The following is a 20,003-nucleotide window of genomic DNA, read 5'->3' as shown; positions in this document are numbered from 1 at the left end:
ATACAATCTATCGCACTGACTTGAATTGTACCGATATCGGTAGCGATATCGAAATTGAGCACACACACATACGACTAGCTCACGATTTGATCAACTGTCAAAATAGTTCCTCATTTTCATCTTCTATTCTTTGCTTAGAGTTTTATTTTGAGATTATGGCAAAAATTAAATCATGAGTGACTTAAATAGAAGAAACAAAGTTATATTAATATGTGCCAGAGTTATATTAAGCGAGAAACTTGAAAAAAGGAGAAAAAGAAAGTGGGCCAAGGAGTGGCTCCTAGGAAGATCATTACATTCGGACATTTATCTGGTTAACAAACTTAAGTTAACTGAGCCCGAAGATTATAATTCTCTTAATATTTTGTTGCTATAATCTGGAATGGAAACCATTTTCTCCTACTAACTTGCTACCAGTCAAAACAAAAACATCGGTTTCACGGTCGTCACATACGTTACAAACGGTACGATTCTCATCAAAGCAGTCGTATGCAACCTCTCGTTTTCGCTCGATAGCATTCGACCATGCGATTTCAGTACAGCGGATACTTTGTTTTATACACACGATACAATCATCGCATGCAATTCAACTTTTGTACGATAATCGGTACAATAATTGTATCGTGTATTGGGCGCTTTAGGATTGTTTGCCCGATTCTTACAAAAAGGAGACCCTCTAAAGAGGCATTACTCTACTTAACATCGCTTACAAAATCTTCTCGCTCTAATATGTGAACATCTAAACCCCATCGTAAACAATCTGATATGTAAGGTTCTTATCAGTCGGGTTTTAGCCAGAAAGAAGGAGAACTTAATGTTACCATTCAAATAACTTTAGTGTAACTGTATCACATTTTGAAGCTAAATCTAAGGATAAGTTAACTTTTAAGACTTTGCCAAAGTAAAAACATTGCTTCCGATATTGATTAAGTAGCTAAAATGGATGTTGAGAACTTAAATACAAAGTATTACAGTGAAAGGTCTTGCTTGAAGGAAACAGTAATCTACTTTAAAGGAAGTAATGTGATACATTACCAACAAATTTTATAAAAAACCCTTGTTAAGGGATCTACTTCTAGTCTAGTACTTTTCAAAACATTCAGGGTGAACAAAAACCGAATTTACAATTTGGTGATTTTATTATTACTGCAAAAAAAGTGCTAGAAGAGCAAAGAAACTTGAATAAAACTAATATAAGAACTCGATTTGAAAAATAAGAGCAAAATGTAAGAAACAATTGATTTCCTGTAATGCGGTGCTTTTCCAATATGCGTAGTTTTAACGATTAATTAAAAAAAGAAAAGTCTCTTTAGAAAACACTCAACCTTTACTTAAATCTTACCTTAAACTTGGCATGCTTTTGCCTTTAATTAAATTGCTACTTGGCTCACGGCTAATCATTGATGCTGAACGTGATAATTTCTTTTCCCCCGTATCCAAACTTCGATGATAGTCCTAAAAAATGAGACACGAACATAATGAATCGTATTATAAATTTGGAAAATTCTATAAGAACGCAATTTAAAAAACATCAATGTAATCTACAATGTTGAAATTTCGACAAATAACTGGCCAATTGCATATGATTTTTTGAATTTTTGTTTTGTATTGGTGTTTTTCAGAATGTACATAGATTTAAATATATACGAGGTATACGCCAAATACAATAATTCCAAAATCTTACAACATGCTGCAGTGGCCGCTTGCCATTTGTATTAGTTTCAATTCCTACTTTTTCCAAATTCTTTTCTGACTTCGAGAACATTTTCGTTTCAACGAAAGCCCGTAGATCGGCCATTTTGACACGTTTCTTCTTATCACTTCCGCGGCGTTCTATTGTTGAACTCGTATCATCTGGAATTGCATTTTGGTCAGTTGAAATTTACTACCATGTTTTGACAGAATTATTACTCACCAACTTGACCTTGACCTCCTGATTCAGGTATTTCAATATAGTCCTTGGCCAGTGAACTATTGCTCGGACTATCTCGACTGTATTGTCCTGGTCCTTGATAAAGGGATATCTCTATTTGGGGTATTGGTAATGAATTTGAACGTTTTCGAGGCTGATGGGTTGGAATAGCTGCTTCTTCAGCGATTTCTGTAAGTCTGAAAATGTGAGAATTTATTAATAAAACAAAAGGACCCACTTAAAATTTTTGAAAAATAAATACCTGTTGTATAAATATTGTAAACTCCAATAAACCCCTTCTTCTTGCCAATGTGATATGAAAAGACATCTTAGAACTGCTACATCTAGAAACGTTGCAGCTGAAACATCTGCTTTTATTTCTTCAGCAAACTTTTCATCTGATTCAGATTCCTTTTCAGTTGATGTGCTTGCTTTTTGTTCTTTCTGAGAAGCTCCACGTATCAGTTCATGTTGCTCGAAATCAAAACGTGTTGGTTGTTTGTTGTCCTTCGAATGCATTGACTGACGACTACCTCGTCGACTTTGTGATTGTTGAAGAAGACTTGCATCGGCCTTGATTTGGGAAGTTAGTACATATATAACAAAATTTACTTCGTATACCAAAAGCTTACCGTATAAAATGAAGGATCAGTTAAATATGGTCCTGTTGGAAGTCGAAATATTACAACTCTTTCCTCTTCGATGCTGGAAGCTTCTTCTGGTATTGTTTCAGGAAATGCAAAATCTTTTGGAGATGATACCCAGGATCCCTTTTAAATAATAAAAATAGAGCATGAACGGGGACCAAAGAGTTAAGACTGTAGAATACATACATCTTCATCGTGTTTCGAATGATCTGAATAGGATATGCTTTTGGGTGAGTCTGCTTTTGGTGATAGAACTGTTTCTCCAGATGAAGAAGGTTTCCCTGTGATAAGTAAAAAACAATGAGAATTTGAAAACATTATTTTTTAAATAATACAAAGCAATCCAAAAAATTACCGATTAAAGAATTGACAGTCTTGAAGAATAGAATATATAAATTACCACAGAAATTACTTGAATCAACATGGCGTAGAAAATCACTAAGTGAGTGAAACCTTTCAAAATCTAAACTACATTATGTATAGCGAAGTCTTATGTCAGAAGCCAAGTTTTGTGTGTTATTACTAGATTATATGAACAGGTTGCAATATTTTCGGCAGCCCTATATTTGTACAGTATTTACCAACTCCTTAGATCCAATCTTAAAAATGTTGATTAGGCAGTAACCAGTTTAGTTGGACATTGAGAGAGCGACAATTTGGTTTATTTCACACCCGAAATTACCAAAGATCCTGATTTTCTTGAAAAAATCTGAGACGAAAAACTTTTTTAGATAATTCTTTGTTCATTTATGAATTTTTTAGCGGTCATAGAGACACCTTGAGTTTGCTTAACAGGCAAGACCCACTCGATACGGTCTTCAGTTTTTTTGCCTCCACGGTCAAATTTAATGAATGTTTTAAGCAACATAATTTTGTTTTTAATTTCTTTTCTACAAGCTTTGGCATAAGAACTTATAATTTCTCTTTCACTACGTGATGGAGTGCTTTCAAAATGTAATTTATTTATTTTTTAACCCATAATTCTACTGTAATATATTATACAAATAATTTTAGTTCGAAAACAAAATTTTATTGAAAAAAAGTGTGATTTGTCTTTAGAAACCAGAAAATGCAACACCGTCTCTAGACGGTCTTGCCGGTTTACGTGTAAAAAAGTTTCGTTTTTGTTTAGTTTATGTGTTTTTTTTTGTCGTGTATAAAAACGTAGTTGTCAAACCGATATGTGAATATTGTTCAATAAATATGAACCCTAATATGTTAGATGGATCTTCGAACACGTAAATGCCCAAAAATATAATTTTTTTTGGAGGTTATCATATTTTGTCGTTGCAGTTCCACATTCGGAGAAAAGAGATGTGAATCAGAAAATGAATATGAAAAGCTAAGATTACTATCGTCAGCAAAACAATGTATTAGAAGTTGCAGGCAGGAGATCGTTAATAAAAATGAGAATGAGTGTTGGAGATAGAACAGAGCCCTGGGGCACACCAGCATTTATTTTGTTGTTTTCAGACCTGAATCCAATTAATAGAACTTGTATTGAACGATTCAAAAGGTAATTACTAATCCAGTGAAGGAGGGATTCATAAAAACCGAAAGCACGCATTTTCGATAAGAGAGCCTGATGCCAAACCCTATCAAATGCTTTTGAAATATCTAGTGCAATAATCTTACTTTCTCCAAAACTATGTAAAGATTTGTTCCACTGTTCGGTGAGATGAACCATGAGATCACCATTGGACCTATTGCTACGAAAGCCATACTGTCGGTCATTAAGAAGCTTCCGTTCTTCAAGATATTTCTTAAGCTGATAATTAATCAGCGTTTCCATGACCTTGGAAAGAAGGGACGTAAGTGCAATCGGTCGGTAATTAGACGGTGAAAAGGATTCGCCTTGTTTTGGGAATAGGCTGGACAAATGCGGTTTTTCATCCTCTCGGAACGAGACCTGAGGAGTAGGGCAGCTGAAATATCTTACGCAGTGGTTTTTCCAGCGTTGAAGAACACCTCTTCAGAACAATAGCGGGGATACCATCTGGACCAGCAGATTTATGTATGTTAAGATCTTTTAATACTCTCATTACAAGACGAGTGCCAAAAAACATTTGCCCCATACATTCACTAACTCGCTCATGTACAGGCGGAGTCATAACACTCACTGGCAGCGTTGAATTGGCGGCGAAATGCCTAGCAAAGAGATTAGCTTTCTCTAAAGAGCTAACAAATGGAGTAGAAGACGATCAATTGGCTGAGTTTATTGACTAAATTAGAAGTGAAGATGATGAAGATGAAGCAGCCCTAACTACGTTGTCGACAATATTGAGCCGGATCACTCAACAAATAATTCGGACAACGATGAATTGATTCACCTGAGCTTTAGCCAATTGAAAAATCCAGAGGCTTCGTTCACTTTCCGTGAAAAGCAATAACTTAATTTACCATTAAAAAACATAAAAAAATGCTACTTTCACCTTTGCAATTACTTGAAGCCAATGGACCAAGAAGCCTAACACGGGAGGATTCGATGGAATGCTAAGTGCAATAATAACCGACTTAAAATCGCTTTCAAAATTGGCGTGGCTAAACGATCATTTCGACTTCATGTCAATGAAGTTGCATTTTGTGGGAATGCGTTACTACCAATGAGCGTGAAAGACCTTGCCACGCTAATGAAGATATTTTGTTATTTTTCCACTGATCAAATTATTGATCTAATCGGTACGCTTCGACGGAGAACATAAGTTCAGGTTTTAAAACATCTGTCGAAGAAGTAAGAAATTATTTTGCGATATTAATGTATATGTCACTATACCGTTACCCTGTTATTGACATTGGGGACAAATGCCTTCCCAGCTATTCAAAAATGTATGTCTGCAAAACGATTTACAACGATAAAGCGGTGTTTATGTTTTCAAGAAGAAACTCAGTTTAAGAAAAAGTTGAACTTAGCTATGATCCTTTATTTCGTATTCGTGTTTCGGCCAACAAACTCAACGAGCAGTTTGATTCAAATCCAATAACAGCTTGACTTTGTATCTGCGTCAATATATGCCACACAAACCGTATAAGCTGGGAGTTAAAATGTTTGTTCTGTGTGATTCCGACGGATTTGCCTACCGCTTTGAGGTTTATAATGGTGCAGGTGATAATGTCATTTTACCTGGCAATTCGAATCTAGGTGCAGCATCCAATGTAGTTGTTTGATTATCCCAAACAATCTCTCATTTCACCAACCACGCTTCCCCTTTTAGTATATTTACGAGCTCGAGGAATTTTCAGTTTAGGCACAGTTAAAGGTGAGATTCGAAAATAGATTTTTGAGATTATAATTTATTTTATGAATGATTTTTGAAGGAAAGCTAATCGTATACCAACGTGTAATTTGCCGACCGACAATAAAGTAGGTAAAGAAGGTAGAGGATATGCCATTGACTATGTGGCGTCAATCGATGGAGTGGTATATAAATATGGTTTTATGGAAGGATAACAGGTGTGTACATTTGGCATCCACATACGTTGGCACTGAGTCCTTTGAAAGATGCAATCGAGAGGAAAGCAAAGCGAAAGCACCTCGGTATGATAGGAAGCAAACAAAAGTTCATCGAAATCAACTGCTCTGAAATCATTCGTGAATATAATTCACATATGGGTGGAGTTAGTTAACCTCATGGGTGGACTTATTGACATGGCCCCAACGAATGCATACATTTTCATAAGCGTATAAAAGCCGAGAGAGGAATTCAGAAGAACAGCTTCTAAAGCTTCCACTATTTTGGGAAGAAATAGCTGCTGGATTTGTTTTATTCGAGAACAAAAAAACTATTGGGCGATCATCTTCCGCTCAAAGCGTGGAGCGACCGACGTCTGTAGTTCCCGGCTCTTCCAGTTCTTTGAAAAGAATTGTTCATTCAGTTGCTTACGTTCGCTTTCATAGTGACAACCATTTCCAGACTGCAAATGTTCACAATGTAACCTACAGATGTGTTGTACAAAAAAAAAGACGTAAACCGACATGACCGTTTAAGATTCAGACCGTCGTATCTCACTTAGCAAAGCAGTGGATAACGGGCTTGTGGTAGTTTTTAATAAAGTAATGGCTGCTATAAAAATCAAAAATGTTGATGTCGTTATACAGGAAGCTATGCATGGTAGCTTCTTATAACACTAATAAATGTTTGCTTGCTAAAATAAGTTTGATGATGAGATTAAGTGGCACAATCAATATGGCCACTTAAATCTAAATAGTCTTAAAGAAATGTCAGCCAAATAACGCCCAATCAGAACGACGGTGTAACCTGTGCGAAAGGCAAAATATGTGTGAAGCCATTTCAACGTGCAATCTTCAGCCGGTCCCAAAATCTTTTGAAAATTGTGCCAATAAATACAAATTCTAAAGGAGGGTCGCGATATTTCTTTACTTTCATAGACTACATGTCTTCTGCCGTAATATGTGAACGTCTAAAGCCCATCGTCAACAACCTGATAGGTCCTTATCAGTGTGGTTTTAGACCAGGAAAGTCCACAGTTGATCAAATATTCACATTACGGCAGATCCTGGAAAAAACTCAAGAACACCAAATCGACACCCACCATCTTTTCATCGATTTCAAGGCCGCATATGACAGCATCTACAGGGACAAGCTGTAAAGAGCCATGTCTAGTTTTGGCATCCCTGCCAAACTCATCCGTTTGTGCAGGATGACCATGGAGAATTCACGCTGCTCCATAAAGGTTGGAAACAACTTAACAGAACCTTTTGATGTCAAAAAAGGCTTTAGACAAGGTGATGCGCTGTCATGCGATTTTCTTAACATCGTGCTTGAAAGAATAGTGCAGAGCTCACACGTCAACACTAGAGGCACTATCTTTCAAAAGTCTGTCCAATTACTGGCATATGCTGATGACATTGACATAATCGGAAGAACTCAGCGTGATGTCAATGGGGCTTTTGTGAGCATTGAGGCAGAAGCGGCAAAAATGGGTTTAACGGTTAATGAGGGCAAAACAAAGTACATACTGTCGTCTAGAAAGGACATACAACACCGACGTTTTGGTCAAAACGTCACAATCGACAGACGTAACTTTGAGGTAGTCAAGGACTTCGTCTACCTAGGCTCCGCTGTAAACGCAGAAAACAACACCAGCGCTGAGATCAAACGAAGAACAACTCTTACTAACCGCTGTTTCTTTGGGCTAAGAAAGCAATTTTGTGGAAAAGTCAGTTCTTGAAGGACCAAAGTGTAGCTATATAAGACCCTTATCCTCACTGTCTTGCAGAAGCATAGACTATGACAAAAGAGAATGAAAGCACTTTTTGTCGTTTCGAGAGAAAAGCTCTTCGTGTGACATACGGTTCCGTATGCATTGAAGGCGAGTGGACGAGAAGATGGAACGACTAGCTTTACGGGCTGTACAGCGACGTAGACTTAGCCAGAAGGGTACAAGTCCAACGACTACGATGGATGGGTCACGTACAGCACAGGAAATTAATGCTCCGGCCCAGAAAGTCTTCGAATCCACATCCACAGGACAGCGCATTAGAGGAAGACTGCGGATCAGGTGGCGCGCACAAGTGGAAGTTGACCTCACCCAACTTGGAGCGCGAAACTGGAGACATCTAGCTAGGGACCGAGCTAGATGGAGAAGTTTGTTGGGTGAGGCCCTAGTTCACACAGGACTGTAGCGTCACCTTAAGTAAGTAAGTAAGACGACATGTCTCGTCTACAAATCTTTTAAGGCTTTACTAGAAAAGCAAATATTAAGGAAAATCAAAACTGCGAAATGACAATGGTGGGGAGTATGTTTCGAAGGAGTTTGGTGCATTTTTTATGCAGAGGGTATACTGCGCCAGCTGACTGTTCCCTTACAAATCATCAGAACCTCATCAGAACGGCTTAGCTGAACGCGCTAATCTAACTTTGGTCGAGATGGCTAGAAGTATGATTATTCACAGTGGTTTAGATGAAGTTTTTTCGGCGGAGGCTGTAGCAGCTTCAGTATATTCACGCAACAGTTTCGCAACGAAGGCCGTTGTTGATGATAGGAAGTGTCGACTGGTAAAAAGTTAACAGCATCACATCTTAAAGTTATTGGTAGTTTAGCTATAGCAGTCGGCAAAATGCAAGGAGAGAAGTTTCATCCAAAGGGTATTGAAATGATTATGGTCGGTTATATAATCCAGAATCAAAAAGAGTATTCGTAAGCAGCGATGTCGTGATCATAAAAAATTCGTTAATCGGTTTGAAAGATGCAAAATTTGACATAATTAGCTTTAATAGTTTTGGAAAAAAAAAATATGTAATTGGATTGTTTAGGTAAATATGAAGTTCGTTGTGAAAAACGTGGACGTGTGAAGCAAGACGAAACTGCAAGTGAAGATTTGAAGGAGTAGTACAAATTTTCAGAGGCAAACTCAGAATACAGAATCATTGAAACAGAAAGACGTGGCCGACCTCGAAAAGAATATTGTATATTGAATCAATTGGAGTCGGATGATGCTTTTATTCCACAGAGTGTCACATTAGTGATAAAAATGTCAAGCAATGGCAGGCATCGATGCAGAAGGATGGTCGTTAGTTGAGCTACCAACTGGACAGAAAGTCTTTGGCTGTAAATGGGTTTATAACATAAAAAGAATTAAGATCGCAGTGTTTAAAAGTTTAGGTCTCGTTAAGTCGCAAAAGCTTAAAGTCAATAATTCGGTGTTAAATTCACCGAAACCTTTTAACCGTTTGTAAAATACGCAAACACAATTGAAATGCTTATTCAAAGACTGACAGTTTGGTACTGTTTGTATACCATATATTTTATGTAGTATCTATGGCGTGACTGTTCGTAGGACTATCATACCAAAGGTCCTGGGTTCAACCCTGCTCGTGCAATCTAAAGTTTTTTTCACCAAGGGGAAAATGTGCTTTCTCAATTGGATTCGGCTTGAAACTGTTGGTCCCCTCCATACCTGACAACGTTACTATTTTATATGTTTTATCGGCGACCCAAGGTTTAGACAATTTTTTTAAATTCGACACAGACGATTGAAAGTTCCGTGTCATACTCTTTACTCAATTTATCAACTTACGAGCTGTGAAAACATCTGCCGATCCTTTAGGAGATGATGGGCTCAACAAATTCCTTGCTTTGGGTTTAACTGGTGCTAAGAAACAAGGCGCCCCTGGTGCTCGATTATCCCACATTCCTTGCCACAATCGAATACCATTTTCTAATCGAAAATTTTGAAAATCTGATTCTTTTAAATGATGTATAATTGGAGCAAATAGATAGACAAAAAGCTGTAAATATAAATAAAAATATAACATTAGTTATTTTATAAAATTGTAAACTTCAATTTGATTTTTGTATTACTGTTATAGTTGGTACAGAAAACAAATAGTTCTCAGTTTTTGGCATATCCTTCTTTAAAACAGGATCAAGATCTTCTTCTTCATCGGCACACTCTTCAGAAGCATATAAAAATATCCATTGCATTGTGTAGAGTAATTTTGTTTCAACAACTCCAATTGCTTGCATGTCCTTTACTCTGTAATGATTTGAAATTAATAAGAAGTTGAAATGGGATAGTATAAAGGGTGTCCTAAAATGCCCACATGATTTAGATTTTTCACCATTTGTGTAGTAAAATGTTGAAAAAATTTGACAGTTGACAGCTTTAAGATGGTAAGAAGAATAAATTCTCAAAAAGGATAAATTTATGATAATCACATCCGAATTTTCATATTTTTTCAAAAAGAATGCTTTAAATTCGATATTTGAATGGATTCTTTTAGGCTTTGGACACGGACAGATTCAGGCGCCATAAGGGACTTGAAATTAAGGCAAATTTCTAGTTTCTAATTGGCCAGCTGCCGAAAAATTGCCTTCCAATTAAGGCAACTTAATTGGAAAGTTAATTTGCAGTTAGTCAAGAAAAATCTCCCTATCAAGTGAAATCTACTTATGTCAAAATGACAGCTGATCATGTTTCTCAATCAAATGAAAGCTGAACTTTATTACTTGGTGATTTAGTTACTTAATTGCATTTTATGTTTTATGAAAAAGGGTTCCTTGTCAAATTAAAAAGGATTAAGTAAAATTTCTTTAAAATACAAAGTACAAGTGGAGACGGGCTTGTAGCTTGTCTGAAAAGTGTTTGGTAGTTTTTGTACGATGAACTGAAGCTAGAGGTTAGTGAATTGAAGTTCTGAGTTTGAAATGTGTGACACTTGAAATACTAACTAATTGCCTTGGTCAAAATGTTTGTTCAAATGCAGTTGCCTGCAAATGAAGTTCACTCTGTTGTCTGTTGTTGTACCAAATATACCAAACTTATTTTAAGCTGTCAAATTTTCTAATGGCGGAAAATCCAATAGTGCGTTAATTTTGAGACACTCTTTATTTCAATTAGGATATTTAACCTGTTGTGAAGTAAAGCTGCAACACAATGCATTACATGCGGCAGTGCAGCTTGTAGTAGTCTCCATCGAGGAATGGCAGCTAGAGCTTTAGTCAAAGGTGGTGAAAGCCCAAATTGTATATTTTGAACCAAAACTTTTTCGAAAGACTTTGAATAGAGAAATGTAAGTATTTTTATTGTACGTCAATTTTATTTTATTAAAAATAGTAATCTACTTACTTTGCAAGCTTCCTTTTGCTCCTAATGGCAGCAATAAATTTATACTAGTTCAATATTTTTTCTTAATATTTTACAAAAAAAGTATTTTATAAAAATAAAAATTTCTAAGGTTTTGTTAGAATCTCAATTAGTGTTCTTGTGTTTTATTACAATCAATATATTTCATTCCATATACAAAAATATAAAATTAAAAAATCTAGACCAACATTTATTGGCTCCCTGTTTAATATTGCCATTCAAAATGAGAATCTTGAAAAAGATCTTAAACAAGGAGGTAATGAATTTTACTTAAATAATTCTTTAGGCTTTGAGCTGTTAAAGTAGTTTTCAGTTTTAAATTTGAAAGACAAGTTCTTCATTGGTTTTATTAAGCTCAAACATTATTTTTTAATTGAAATACAAAACAAAATCCAAATCAAAACTTAAAATAAAAGTTATAAACATGCTTTTTTAAAAACAACATTTTTTTTAGTTTTTAAAGATAACTTAATTTTCAAACTATTCAAAAATAAAAAGATTATTTCATCAGTATTTAATTTTTGTTTTTGTTTTTCGTTGTTTTGTAAAAACTTACGTGATGGCCGGGTGCATGTTGACAAAACTACATCAATTTCATACGAAAATACAGTTATTTAAAAATAATTTTGTTTTTTTTTTTTGTCAATTTTTTAAAAATTGCGTTGACGAATGCAGTTTTATTTTTATACAGGTGTGTAAGCAAAAGACAAATATATATGCATACAATTAGACACATTTAATAAAAACTATACAAAATAAAATATTCTATAATAATAATAATACACTTTTCTTATACCTTTGTACAAACATATGTATTGTATTTTTTACTTTAAATATTATGTTTTTTAATTTATTTGTTTTGTGTGGTGAATTTGCATCGGTATGAAACATTTATGGGATATTTTTAAGAAAAATTAATTATTTAAAATTTTTGTTGGTTATTAAGGTGGGAGCATTTATAACTAGCGGTCCTTCCCACCTTCGCAGGGCAACAGAAAAAATTGCGGACAAATTTGCCACCGTCGAGAACTATTTGCGGCACTGGCGTTTTTTTTATGATCCTCTAGAGTTTCAAACGCTCTTTGTCAAGCGAGGAACCGGAATTCACTATGGCTACTGGCGTTTCGACCCCAAGGACGAGGAAGACTTGCTTATAGTTCGTAATGGTATGACGTTTCCAAGGGATGCGTCTTCGAACTCGTCGCCATAACTATGTTTGACGCTATCGCTTACTACCTGGAGAAAGATTTTCCCTTAACTCCGTTAAATCACAAGGATTTGGGAGATATGAGAAAGGTGATAAGTTCATTTGTGGACTTTCCTAGCGGCGGCGGGCTAGGAAAATTTGAGCCAAAACATTCCACAATGTGGGAATCGTTGTTCCAGTGAATAAAACCACAACAGTGGGCCAACATCAAGAAGATCCTCAGTGCATTGGACAAACCTGGCGAGTCCTCAAAAAGAAGACGAGATAGTCATGAAGAAATTTCAGCCCATCATAACAGCTTCAGTGATCGCTGAATCTGGAACAAGGAATTGACCTTTTCTGCTACGGCCATAAGGACCTACACAAAATCGTTCAGAATCTTCTCAACCCCGCCCATAAGTTGTTTGGACGGCCACAATATATGGCTAGAAATTACAAAAAAGGAATAGTATCAATAGTAAAAATGAGAAAAGGTGTTGGAGATAGAACAGAACCCTGGGGCGCACTAGTAATAATTTTGTAGTAATTAGACTTGAACCCATCCAATATTACTTCTATTGAACGATTCGAAAGGTTATTACGAAACCAATGAAGGAGGGTTACATGAAAACCAAAACCCCTTATTTTCGATAAGAGACCCTAATGCCAAACCCTTTCAAATGCTTTTAAAATATCAAGTGCAATAATCTTACTTTCAACAAAACGATGTAAAGATTTGCTCAACTGTTTTGTGAAGTATGAGATCAACATTCTCAAGATATGTCTTAAGCTGATAAATAATCAGAATTTCCATGACCCTCCAGAGAAGGACGTTAGTGCTATTGGTCGATAATTTGAAGGAGAAGAAGAATCGCTTTTTTGTTAGCATTATTCGAACAAATGTTATTTTCAAACTACTTGTAAGTAGCCCAGAAGAATAGGACAGTTTAAAAAGCCTTTGCAGTTGTATTGCTAGAGTGAAGATAACCTCTTCAGAAAAATAGCAGGGATACTATCCGGACCAGCGGGCTTATGAGAATGTTGAGATCTCTTAGGACTCGCGCCACAGTTCAAGCACTAAATAAGGCTAGTCCCATAGAATCATTATATCTCATTCAAGAACTGTGGGAGTCTTGACACTAGCAGATAAGTTTGTAATTTCGTCGAATTGCCTTGCGAACAAGTTATCTTTCTCAATAGAGCTAACTAAAGGAGTGTTATTGACAACAAGCGTACGAACTGGCCAACATTGTTCCTGCCTTTGGGATATTGCAGTATTTGACGTAGTTTTTGGTCAGTTATACATTTGATCCGTCGAATATAGATGTTGCAGGCCTTCCTGACTTGCTTTAACTATTTACGATTATCCTTACTTGAGTTGGCCTTAACACAACGGAAACTTCTTCTTTGGTTCCTTACAGCTCGCATCGAACCATGCATTTGATATGTTCGGGATGAAATTTCTCATTCACAGAAGAATCAAACTTGTGATAATATCAGCGCTGGCTTCGACATCACTATCGAGGAAGCATAGTGACGAGTTAAAGATCTTGAAATAGCTATTGAGACTGACAAACGGTGTTCTTAGACCTAGTTTTGACACGAGGAATTCCCATAGGATTAGTGGCTCAAGGTGCAAATATTGAATTTTGTCACTTTATAACAATGTCACCTAGTGGTATAAAAAATATATCGGCTGAAGAATTGGCCAAAAGTTATTATACACATGTTGCATCGAATGCAATGTGTGTTCCTATGCCCATTAATGAATATTGGGTACACGAATGGAATAAATCGAAAAATCCCGATGATAAAAAATATCCACAATATCAAGTTCATAATCGTGGTGTTGCTCGAGCCGACTAAGTTGTGACACAATTTCTAATTAATCAATTTATTGGTAAACCAATTGCTCACTCCAGCTACACACTAAAGGAGGCTACAATTCGTAAGAACAAAGAGCACTTTATACCGTTTAATAATAAAAACAATTGTGTTGAAACCTGTATGAGACGTCCACGTTCGCTGGTCCTAAAATATTTTAAAGATGGTAAAGGTGCACCATCCATAGGTAGAATAGGATTTACTGGCGAAAAGAAATTCTCTTCAATATCGAATGGTTCATTTAATTTCATAAGCGGCACCCCAAACTCTGCAGCACAACCACAATTGCATGTAGGTTTAATTGATACACCCCAATTGAATCCGGGCAATGAACAGGTTACCTACTTGAATTCATCATGCTATTGGAAGGTAGAATGTTCCATAAAAATTGCCTTCAATATTCGGTCGGCATTTTCGCTTAAACAACCAGTCACCTGGCTCAGAGAAGTAGATTTCTATTCTATACATGCATCTAAATATACAGACGGTACATGTCAGATGTGCATAGAGGAAATAGAATAGTAATATTTTACTCATCATCTAGTAATACATTAAGGAATTCAAAATTAAGAACGGATTTTTTGAAATAAACCTGATTTAAAATTCTAATTATAGGAAAACCTTAGACGTAGTTTTGTTATGGTGGCCACGAGACGAAATGCGATGAAAAGTTTGCTATATAGTCTCGTCTCTTTAAAGTCGAACAATTTTAGTCTCGTCTTGGGTGTGGTGTTCCTATTTTGAGTCTGCATTTACTGAAGGGGTTGTGAATACTCTTATAATTATCAAACACAGTACGAGCAATTATTAAAGAATCGTTGCATATTGGTTTTGAATGCATGCACATTGTTAAAAAATTAGGTGGCGCAACAGTCCGTAGTGTACCTGGGCCTAGTGACTTACAACTCTCAACAATTCCTGTGTTCGAGAAATTGCAGGGATGGAGGAGACCTACAGTTTATATGCCGAATACGAACTACTAATTTAACTGCTAAATTGAGAAAGCACTTTTTCATTACAAGAATTAAGGTGGATGTCCATTTGAGAGTAAACGTGCTGCGAGTCGCTCTCAAGCTGCTCTCGAGAGCGATCTCGTGAGTGGACATAATCTAGAGAGTAGCTCGCGGAGAGTTGACTAATTACTCTCGGCATTCGATCTTTTTGAAAGGCACTCGCAAGTGGACAGATGTGCTTACCACTATCAGAGATAAGCTCGCGGAATACCAACACAGTTCGTATTTTGCGAGTAGCTGTCGAGAGTAAACATGGCAAAGCAGTGGAAACTATGTCATTTGTTCATATAAATTTGATTTGAAAATAAAATTTGTTTTTACCTTCAAAAACTTGTCTTTTAAACTGTTGAAAATTTCTGGACAGACGTCTCTCACAGTTCTTCCTATTGTACATACTGGAATCCGAAAAAGGTACTGAAGGCTGCCGTATGAATCACTTACGCAGATCATACAATTAACTTTTAGTTTTTTTCGAAAATGATTTGCGATTCATTAGCTTACCGGATGCTAAAAATCTAACAGGCCCATTTTGCTGTTCATACGGGGGAATTTTACTGGAATTTTCACTAATCATTATTCTGCTATTTATTCAAAGTGAATCTGTGTATGTCGGTAAAGTCGCGTCGGTAATACTGCGCGTAATTCTTTTATTCACGTGAAAGCATTCATTCTATACAATTCAGATCGGCATATAAAATGCAGCGGATTTTTCATTTGATGTTTATCTTTATAAATAAAAGAATATTAACGTTTTTAGGGGAAGGAATACACTTTTTAATATTTCTCTGAAGCTCTCTGTTTGAGGATTCTCTTATTCCTCTGCTTACAATTGGAATAAAAAGTACAATACTGCCCATTTCTAAAAACTACACAAATTATTCTGTTTAGGTGGATTGTTTAAACTTAATTTTTGTACGAATCAAAACAATTTATCCAACATTCCCAAGATTTGTACATGAATAGCTGTTATTTGAATGTCAAATTGGTTTTGGATAAAGTAGTTCACCGCATAGATAGCAGAATGCAAAGGCAGTGTGAAAGGGAATCGAATATACGATCCACGTGAATAGCAGAATAGGGCTGTAAGTGTTACCAGTATACGCTCGCATGGCTTCCCTTAATTGAGTATCTTTTTTTTTTTAAATTATGGGTCCAACGTTTTGTATCAAAAATTCAATTTCACTAACTGTCAAACGGCAAAAATTTCGAAACTGTTGAGGATCTTCAATTTGACCCTACATTTTTTAAAATTCTTTTTCCTTTTTTTAGAACAATGCCGATAATTAAAGGAGCTGCAACCCTTCGCTTGTAAGAAAACATAGCCAACTGATAATATGCTAGCAGAAGAAATCTATCAAGTGGACACGATTATGAGAGTACCCTCAGCAAGAAAACTGTAAGCATTGCAGCAGAAAGCTCCCGATAGCAAAATTTCTAAAATTAGGCTCTCAAATGGACAGTCTGCAAAGATTTGCTCTCGAGAGTTAACTAGCAGAAGTACTCTCAAATGGACACGTACCTTACTCTCGGAGAATTTTCCGATTCCTCGCAAGAGACAGTACCCGTGGCACAGGCAGGGATCGAACCCAAGACCTCTGGCATGACAGTCCAACGCACTAACCATCATTCCACAGGTTGGTACAACACATAGTTATAATAGCAAAATATTGAGCCCTGTAAATATGTAATCTTTATTGAGAACCTTTATCTTAAGCACTAACACCTTTTAAACAGTGTCTAGAAAAGATACCTATAACAGGTCTAATGTAAAATCTATCAAGAGCAATAAAATAATGGCTAAAGGAGAAGGTTTACTTTTCTATGGAACCCGGAACCTGTGTACTCCCTTATGAAAGTGGTATCAAAGGATACAAGAGTTTCAACACGTTTCGTCAGTTTTAAAAAATATTAAAATTTTGCTAAATAAATTAATCAGAAACAAAAACGTTAAACGAGAAAGTTCATAGAACCCAGTTGCATGTTAAGGAAATTCCTTATTCCTTTGGGAGAAGTTACTTAATTGTATATGAAAATAAAAGGCAATAAATATTTCTAAAAACTAAGTGTGGATAGCTCTTGACGCAATTTTAAGTTTAATTTATTTGTATTAGGGCAAATGTAATAGACCAACAAATTCACCACAGTTATCCATAATTATAAGTGAAGTATTATCCTTTGCTTCTCATTTAAAATATTTGCCAAAACATGATCTAGAAAATAGTAAGTATTCGCCATTGGGACAACAGCTAAAATAAAATAAATTTAGACATGTTTTTATATTTCGTAAAATTTTAAGGATTCTTTAATTAGACTTATAAAGTAGGTTCTTGTATACCGATTACTTTCCCATTTCATATTTAAAAAATTTTAGATTAAAAGTGTATAAAAGATGAAGGCAAACCTTTCAAAATCTTCAAAAGCAAAGGAAAATACTTCAACTATGCAAAGGGAATTTGATTATAGGTAAAGAAAAGGATCAAACAAAAATGTGTGTGAACATTTATGTATGTTACATAGAAAACATCCATCGAATTTTATTTCGTTATAAATAAAATTTTTCAGACACAATATCAAAACACTTATGATGACATTTCACGGCTCATTTGGAGCTACGAGTATTTTTTGTCACATCAAAATTTATTTAAGCTTATTTACAGCTTCATTTATTTAGATATTATTTATGTTTTGTTTTGTTAATGATAAGCTTATTTTAATATGTAACCATATTTAGCATAGAGTGATCATTCCACACATCCATTTTTGTCATTTTTGGTAAAATAATAATTTTTAATTAATTTTTAATTTTTGAAAAAGAAACTTACCATACAAGTTGCTTCATGATGTTTTCCAAGTTTTGGTCGAATAAATGGCGCAATTTGTCGCCACAAAAATGTCTGCACCGAAACTGGTAAACCCAAGTCTTGAAGTCCATCGTCTTGTTGGAAGTCATAGAGTTCAGCAAAGTTGGCTGTCACCATTTTGATGTTGTTTTAGTTGCTTTTTTGATTTGAATTTAATTGAATTCATTTACATTTCTCTCCCTGCAAATGAGAGCAATTCAATTAATGATGCGTTAGTTTTTGACAGATTAAATATATTCTGCCAACTTTTAGAATGATGTCTGGTATTTTGGAATAGATTTTTGCATTTTATACCTGGTAGAAGTTTTGTACCTAAGAAACGTTCAATACCTGCGAATAGTTACGTAGATATTTCGCCATTAAAAATTCTTGAAATTAAAAACGAACGTTGGAATTTCCTTATATCAAATAATGAACTACGAAAAAAACGCATAAAAAGGTGCTACATGGGAATCTCCTGATCACTCAACTGTCAACCAGATTGATTACATTGCGATCAACTCACGACTTTGCTCTAGACACAGAATGTCCGAACATTCCGAGGGGTTAGCATTGACTCAAATTACTAATACCTAGTTGTAACCAAGGTACGGCTACGATCCAAGCCAAAACAAGTAAGTACTGTGAGAAGATTCGACGTTAGACTCCTCCAATCGCTATGTCCTTTTCCTATCGAGCCTCTTAAAACCTCTTAAGACGTCCTAGTCATCAAAAACCAGTGGAAGCATTATCTTGCAGCCATAAAGAATGTCACCTCTGAAGCGAGATAGAGGAATATCACAACAGGAATGATGTTCGTAAATTTTACCAAAAGGCAAAAAAACCTCCCAAGGGTATCAGCCACGAACTGAAGCCTGTAAAGACAATCAATGGAACATTGTAGTAGAAACGCAGTATATGAGGAAAATATTGAAAATTATATTACGGCGAAGAAAAAACGAATACCGCTGTGAGGCAAATAAAATCGACGAAGTGAAGATAGCTGAAACGAAACTGATGTCCAACAAAGCTTCTATAGCAGGCGGCATGCATCGCTGCCGAATTATTTAAAGTAATAGGTTATGACTTCGTAGGGATCTTGCACCAACTCATTTGCAAAATATGGTCGGAAGAAAGAATGCCCGATGATTAGAATCTCAGCATTGTCTTTTCAATACACAAAAAAGGAATTGTGTCAACTACAAAGACATCAGTCTCTGAAGCAGTTCGTTAACAATTTGATAGGTCCAAATTAGTGTGACTTCACACAAAGAATGTCCGCCACCGACCAAATATTTTCATGCATTAGTATTTGACAGATCACGCGGCATTTTAGACATGGTGTCAAAGAGAAAGATGCTCAGTATGCTTTGACATTTCATCATGAATAGACTTACTAACGAGCAACGCTTGCAAATCATTGAATTTTATTACCAAAATCAGTGTTCGGTTCGAAATGTGTTTCGCGCTTTACGTCCGATTTATGGTCTACATAATCGACCAAGTGAGCAAACAATTAATGCGATTGTGACCAAGTTTCGCACTCAGTTTACTTTATTGGACATTAAACCAACCACACGAATGCGTACAGTGCGTACAGAAGAGAATATTGCGTCTGTTTCTGAGAGTGTTGCTGAAGACCGTGAAATGTCGATTCGTCGCCGTTCGCAGCAATTGGGTTTGTGTTATTCGACCACATGGAAGATTTTACGCAAAGATCTTGGTGTAAAACCGTATAAAATACAGCTCGTGCAAGAACTGAAGCCGAACGATCTGCCACAACGTCGAATTTTCAGTGAATGGGCCCTAGAAAAGTTGGCAGAAAATCCGCTTTTTTATCGACAAATTTTGTTCAGCGATGAGGCTCATTTCTGGTTGAATGGCTACGTAAATAAGCAAAATTGCCGCATTTG

At 35.9% G+C, this 20,003-nt stretch overlaps 1 protein-coding gene across 1 annotated transcript in view; it reads right to left on the bottom strand.

The window, feature by feature from the left end:
* LOC129941048 (protein unc-80 homolog) overlaps nucleotides 1-18,268 on the bottom strand; it is a 51,574-nt gene extending 33,306 nt beyond the window's left edge. Inside the window, exons 1-12 of the mRNA XM_056049593.1 lie at nucleotides 18,073-18,268; nucleotides 11,724-11,750; nucleotides 11,150-11,170; nucleotides 10,932-11,077; nucleotides 9,883-10,057; nucleotides 9,599-9,809; nucleotides 2,746-2,840; nucleotides 2,545-2,682; nucleotides 2,175-2,485; nucleotides 1,916-2,109; nucleotides 1,685-1,854; nucleotides 1,343-1,455 (exon numbers count right to left, since the gene is read on the bottom strand). Of these exons, the coding sequence (XP_055905568.1) occupies nucleotides 1,343-1,455; nucleotides 1,685-1,854; nucleotides 1,916-2,109; nucleotides 2,175-2,485; nucleotides 2,545-2,682; nucleotides 2,746-2,840; nucleotides 9,599-9,809; nucleotides 9,883-10,057; nucleotides 10,932-11,077; nucleotides 11,150-11,170; nucleotides 11,724-11,750; nucleotides 18,073-18,228 (1,757 nt within the window). The 5' untranslated portion in view covers nucleotides 18,229-18,268. The remainder of the gene's footprint in view (nucleotides 1-1,342; nucleotides 1,456-1,684; nucleotides 1,855-1,915; nucleotides 2,110-2,174; nucleotides 2,486-2,544; nucleotides 2,683-2,745; nucleotides 2,841-9,598; nucleotides 9,810-9,882; nucleotides 10,058-10,931; nucleotides 11,078-11,149; nucleotides 11,171-11,723; nucleotides 11,751-18,072) is intronic.
* Nucleotides 18,269-20,003: the final 1,735 nt, after the last annotated feature.

Source organism: Eupeodes corollae, chromosome 1, assembly GCF_945859685.1.
Source record: "Eupeodes corollae chromosome 1, idEupCoro1.1, whole genome shotgun sequence".
NCBI classification, from domain to species: domain Eukaryota; kingdom Metazoa; phylum Arthropoda; class Insecta; order Diptera; family Syrphidae; genus Eupeodes; species Eupeodes corollae.
The sequence above is the reverse complement of the archived record's forward strand: the minus strand, read 5'-3'. Positions and strand labels throughout refer to the sequence as shown.